The sequence below is a fragment of the Empidonax traillii genome, unplaced genomic scaffold, assembly GCF_003031625.1.
Source record: "Empidonax traillii isolate 1590-97213 ecotype Southwest subspecies unplaced genomic scaffold, ASM303162v1 scaffold1571:size89900, whole genome shotgun sequence".
In the NCBI taxonomy this organism is placed as follows: domain Eukaryota; kingdom Metazoa; phylum Chordata; class Aves; order Passeriformes; family Tyrannidae; genus Empidonax; species Empidonax traillii.
This window is the reverse complement of record NW_020956764.1, coordinates 30,515-36,123: the sequence shown is the minus strand read 5'-3', so window position 1 is coordinate 36,123 and position 5,609 is coordinate 30,515. Positions and strand designations below refer to the sequence as shown.

The 5,609-nt window shown below is 45.4% G+C and overlaps 2 protein-coding genes across 2 annotated transcripts in view; one reads left to right on the top strand and one right to left on the bottom strand.

Moving 5' to 3' along the window:
* LOC114070473 (pituitary adenylate cyclase-activating polypeptide type I receptor-like) overlaps positions 1-2,508 on the top strand; it is a 51,011-nt gene extending 48,503 nt beyond the window's left edge. The window contains exon 16 of the mRNA XM_027907910.1: positions 2,278-2,508. Coding sequence (XP_027763711.1) covers positions 2,278-2,508 — 231 coding nt within the window. The remainder of the gene's footprint in view (positions 1-2,277) is intronic.
* A 1,213-nt stretch (positions 2,509-3,721) lies between these two features.
* Positions 3,722-5,609, bottom strand: part of LOC114070474 (vasoactive intestinal polypeptide receptor 1-like) — a 21,734-nt gene continuing 19,846 nt past the window's right edge. Inside the window, exon 13 of the mRNA XM_027907912.1 lies at positions 3,722-4,142. Coding sequence (XP_027763713.1) covers positions 3,954-4,142 — 189 coding nt within the window. The 3' untranslated portion in view covers positions 3,722-3,953. The remainder of the gene's footprint in view (positions 4,143-5,609) is intronic.

The following is a 5,609-nucleotide window of genomic DNA, read 5'->3' as shown; positions in this document are numbered from 1 at the left end:
GCCTGCTGAGAAACAGTGGCTTTGAAAAGCTTGGGGGTGGCTTCTGTTGGGTGTCAGCAGCCAGATCTGAGGGGGGAGTTACACCTGACAAGAGTTTTCAGGAGGTCTTGTTCTCTCTGTCAGGTTGTGTCTGTATGACCAGCACTTCTGTGTCCTGAAACAAACCATAGTATATAGTGCACATGCAGTAAAAAAGGGAAAATTTAGGATTTGACCCTCTGCTTTCAGCAGTCAGGGACATGCAACCAGTTCAGAATTGCATTTAAAGGACGACTGAGGAAGATGTGGTGTGTGCAGTGGCAGTGAAGGATGCTCTGATGTTCAGCTCCGTGTCTATCTGTGCTGAAGAGCTCAATTCAGCTAAATACACATTGTACTCTGTGTATGAAAACACACCAGCAGGGCTTGAACAATGTCTTGAAACCTCGTGGTCTTTCACCTCCTTACGACTCAAACTGCAATTTCCCATGGGCTTTCTTTTGGGGAATTCATCCATGTGAAGAATTACTGTGTGATACGACACTGTGTGATATGACACTCTTCAGTGTCCCAAATCCCTTAGGCTTCTGCATATGCCTTTCCCAACGGACTTTGTGCTTGCAGAGAAGTCTCAAGAGGCCTTTGTGTATCAGTATAACCTGTACAAACAAATATTTGGTGTGTTCATTCTCTCTCTCTCTCTCTCTCTCTCCCTTCTACTTGTCGATTTAGTGGCAATGCAAACACGCTCTAGCTCGGGGAAGTTATTGGATGGAAAGCTGTATTTTGGCTTTTGACTGTGTCAAGGTACAAAGTTACTGGCCTGTTGGGTCTAATACTGACCTTTTTTTTCGGTCAAAACTGGTTTAACTGGTAACGGGATTTGGGGTTATTGAGCTTTGTTATGAGGTGGAAACACAAGATATCGATTGCTGCTTTCTAACCTTTTTTGTGTTTTGAGAAATTGTTTTTAACATGTATACTGCTGTAGAGGACACAATAAATGTATTATCATTTTGTATAAGTCTGTTCTGATATAAAATTGCACCAAAGAGAACTCTTTGTCCGTGAAGTTGCAGGGTAATGTATTTTTCTTTTTCTTCAAGCAACAGGATGGAGGGGTTTTTTGGGGGGGGCTGAAATTTTCTTCCTTCCCCGTGAGGAGGAGCCTGTGGATTCTGCTATACCAAGTCAGTCCTGGACCAACCAGCAGTGAAGTTTTTGCCTTTAATGGGCCATGAACCCTCTTCCTTCCCCATCAACCAGTGGAGTTACACGAGAAAGGTTTTTACCACCCTGAACCAGTATCAAACATGACTGGGGTCTAAAGACACCAACACAAAGGCAACACCCTCTCCATGCAACCAAAGACCCCCTGTTCCTTTAAGTTTGGATCCATAGGCCTTTGGGGAACTAAATATTATTTCTAAGGGATCTAAACAGGAGAAAAAAAAAAAATCCTGTTGTCCTCAAACAAAGACCTTCTCAGTTGGTAAGGGTGAAAAAAGATTGGTCTCTATAAAACTCCTGTGGTGCTTCCAAGGCTCCGTTTCTTTTATAGCCAAACCTAAAGAGTTTAATCATTAGATTGGAGTTTAATGACTTTAAAATATCAGGTGCATTCCCAGCACTGAAACAGAGGATTCCACAGGAGATGTGCCTCCCTTTTCCCCCCCATGCAGAAGGGCTGCGTCAGCCAGTACCTCCCTGATCGTGGAGATCAGCAAATGCAGGATACAGAATCTGGAAAAAGCCAAATTTCTAAAAGTCACATCTACTCTGATTTTTCTTTTTTTTAAGGCTCATTTTATAGTTACGAGGTACCTCCAAAAGCATTTCAGCTCATTCTAGAAGCCCTTTGTAAGTCCCCGCTATCCTAAAGGCACAATACCACACTGCAGCAATTTGCTCCAAAAACCAGACATGCCTGGTTTAAAGGAGGAAAACCCCATTTACAAGGTCTGTCAACACACCAAGGACCAGAGTGCCCTGGATTCAGTCGTATTTTCTCCAATTGAAAAAAAAAATCTTACTCAGACACTCCAATAATCCTTGCTCTGGGTGCATTAGGCAGCCTTGGGGAAAAGTTGGCAGGGGGGAGGATTTCTTCTGATCTGGAGCCCACCCAGTCAAACTTTCCGAGGTGAATTTTGGTTACACTGACCAGCTGAAACAGCCGGTTTTGATCTTTCCAGGTTGTCATGTAGTTCGGAAAGAGATTTAAAAAAAAAAAAAAAAAATACTTGAAGTGTGAGCAGGGGGCAGAGCGTTTTGGAGCGCTCCTGGCTTTCTGCACAGCACACACCCGAACGAGCCAGCAGCATCCTCAGCTCCAGGAGAGGGCAGTGGCTCCTCACAGATCACGCAGCACTTCTAAGCCCGCCTTGGGACAACCTTTTGCTGCGTTCCTTGCGGAGAAAAACATCCCTGAAGCATTCCCGACTGCCACACGCTCCATCATCCCCTCAGCGTGTCACCACGGAGGGATCAGCAGCCTTTTCACAGCCCGAACAAAATCGTTATCCGTGAAACTTTTGCACACCCCAAAAAAGGATTATTAAACTTTTTTTTTTTTAATAAAGTCTCAAGTGAACTACCCAAACTGACATAAATTAAATTTCCAAACTCACAAAACCGCAATTATCACTTGCATTTTCTAGTTGTACATCATACAAATGGGTTCTCATCACAACACAGGAGCAAAGGTCACTTTTACAGGTAAAACTGATGAGGATTCTGATTGTCAGAATAGACAAAATTGCTCATTACAAAGAACACACAACTCACTGGGACAGAGGGGTTAAATGCCTAATTAATAAATAACTAATTCGAACCATATTTATAGAAACATGGACAATTCATCCCTGCTCTAATAACAGAACTAGAGATGAAGCACCTAAAAACCAACAAAGAGGTTTCCACGAGTCAAATGTCTGCTGACCTAAATAATTAACCAAGAGCAGAGCAAACTGAGGGGCTGGAACTCTCAATTTTTTAGGCTAAACTGATGCTGCAGCTCCCAGAGAGCCAGGAGGATGTGCATGGCTGTGGAGTGATAACGAGCTGAGGAACGCTGAGACAATCACAGTTATCACAGCTATTTAGTCCTCAAAGGCAGGTCCCCCCAAAAAAGCCAAAAGCACAGTTTAATTATGTATTTCACTGATGGATCCTGCTCATCTTCAGGGTTGTGGTGACAGGTCTGTTCCAGCTCACAAAGAGCAACATCTGAGCACTGAAACCAGGTTTGTAAGTCATTCTGAGATCGAGGCAGCCCAGCTGGACACTGCAGTGGGTTTGCTCTCCTGTCTTCCTTCATCCCTACCCTGCCTGATATTCAGCTGATTCATGTTTTCCCATGGACAAGAAAGGGTTTGGGATCCTCTGATCTAATTTAATAACTTTTCAATAGGTATGGAAGATAAACACCCAAGCAGATATTGTAACTATCTTTTTTTTTTTGTGGCACTGGAGACACCTTGAGAGTCCTTTTAAAGGAGGTTGCTGTTCCATAGGTGGTGCTTGGCAAGTTTCTGTGCTGAATTCCCACTAAACTGACTCAAGCTGTCTCAAAACAACACCAGGAATTATTATGGCAAAGCTTGGCCATCAAATAACTCTTTCAAATGAAGGTTAGGGAATAGTGCACTGGAAAATTGGAACATTTGGGAAACACTAACAAAGACATGACAAACACTCTGGGCCTGGGGAGAGTTATTGTAGGTTCCTTCTGTATTTTTGGGGGTGCTAACCTGTTGATTCCCACCATCCCCAGGCCTGGCTTTTCACAACAAAACAAGTGGATTTTAGATACTTAAGGAGAGAGCCAGGGTTGGGATATGAATCTGGAGCAGGTGAGAAAAGCAGCTCACGTCCAGGACAAGGAATTTACAGAATTCACACTCTAGAAAGCCCAAAGACTCCAATTTTACCATCTCTTAGGTGGCACATCCCAATGCCACAGCTAGAAAGCCTCAGACAGTGGTTACACCACTGTGGGCCCCAGATGGTTTCCTTTTTGGACTGATTTTTTCCAGCAGTGACAGCTGAGTGACGTAGTTGACCGGGCTGTTTTCCCTGGACAGAGTTCCCTGTCTGTGTGGGAAGGTCAGGTATTCCTGATACTGCCACTTGCACAGCTGTTTCTTCAGTTCACTTTGAACCTGCAGGAAAAAAGAGTTCAAAAAAAAGAAACAGAAAATCAAGGCCTAGTGGGCACTGAAGGTAAAATATTCCAGAATGTCTGCCTGACTACATAGCCCAGAGTCTCAAAAGCACCAGGAAAACCAGGATTAATCCTTACCACGTTTTTAGAAGCACTGGAACTATGTGCCCATTCACTTATCAAAAAATGAATAGACCTAATTTCAAAAATTCCAGGCAGAAGTACATCAAAAGAGAGGCTTCGTCCTCCAATCCAGTATCCCAGCGCTATCCCAGCAAACTCCCGTGTGTAATCCCAGCCCTTGGTTTCATCCCACGGGAATAACTCCTTCCTTGGCAGCAGCACAGCCTCTCACATTGTCACAGACACTGAAAACTGGAGGAACACACGCCAGAGGGCAGATGGGAAGGAGAGCATCGTGGATTTGGAATCAATCTTGAAGTCCCTCTCTCAGAGCAGCGCTAAAAAGGCCATTATAAATTGTTTTCCTGAGTTACAAAGGTATTTTAGGGATTGTTCATCCACGGGCAGGATAACTGCACCTTCAGCCATCTCTGTGAGGTGCTGGAGAGTGTCCAGAGAAGGGCAGTGAAGGGTCTGGAAAGTCAGTCCTGTGAGGAGCAGCTGAGGGAGCTGGGGGGGTTCACTCTGGAGAAAAGGAGGTTCAGGGGGGACCTTATTGCTCCCCACAACCCCCTGACAGGAGGCTGCAGGTGGGGGTCGGCCTTTTCTCCCACACAACAAAGAGAAAACAAGAAGAACTGGCCTCAAGCTGCGCCAGGGGAGGGTCAGGTTGGGCATCAGGAGGAATTTCTTCACTGAAAGGGTTGTTAAGAATTGGCAGGGGCTGCCCAGGGAGGGTTGGAGTCCCCAGCCCTGGAGGTGTCCCAGGAAGGCTCTGGAATGGGGGACAAGGTAGGGATGGGGCACAGGGTGATCTGGGAGGGCTTTTCCAATATTATTGATTTTATGATTCTAAAAGTGTCCACTCTAATCTGGAGGGGAGGCTCAGGCCACCCTTAGCTGGTCATTCTTCTCATCTGCCTGCCCCCTTTCCTGGGGATGAGACGTGTTTTTTACATCTTCTCATCAGTTTTGGGTCATTCTGCTCCTCTGGGGGAAGTGCCAGCAAATGTGGTCAGGTTGGGAAATGAGAGGAGGAGCTAAAATGGACTGCAGGGAACTCCTGCAAAGTGTAACGGTGTGACACGACCAGGAAGGGAAGGGTTTGAGGAAAATTAGGGAATGAATGAGGCTGTGTTGGAAAAGAGAAAGGGGAAAATGGGAAATGGGGGGGAAAAGGGGGAAAAGAGAAAAAGGAGGGAAAAAGGGGAAAAGGGGAGAAAAGGGTAGGAAGAGGAGGGAAAAGGAGGGGAAGGGGGAAAAGAGGGGAAAGGAGGGGGTAGAAGGGGAAAGGGGGGAAAAAGGGGGAAAAGGTGGGAAAAGGGAGAAAAGAAGGGAGAAA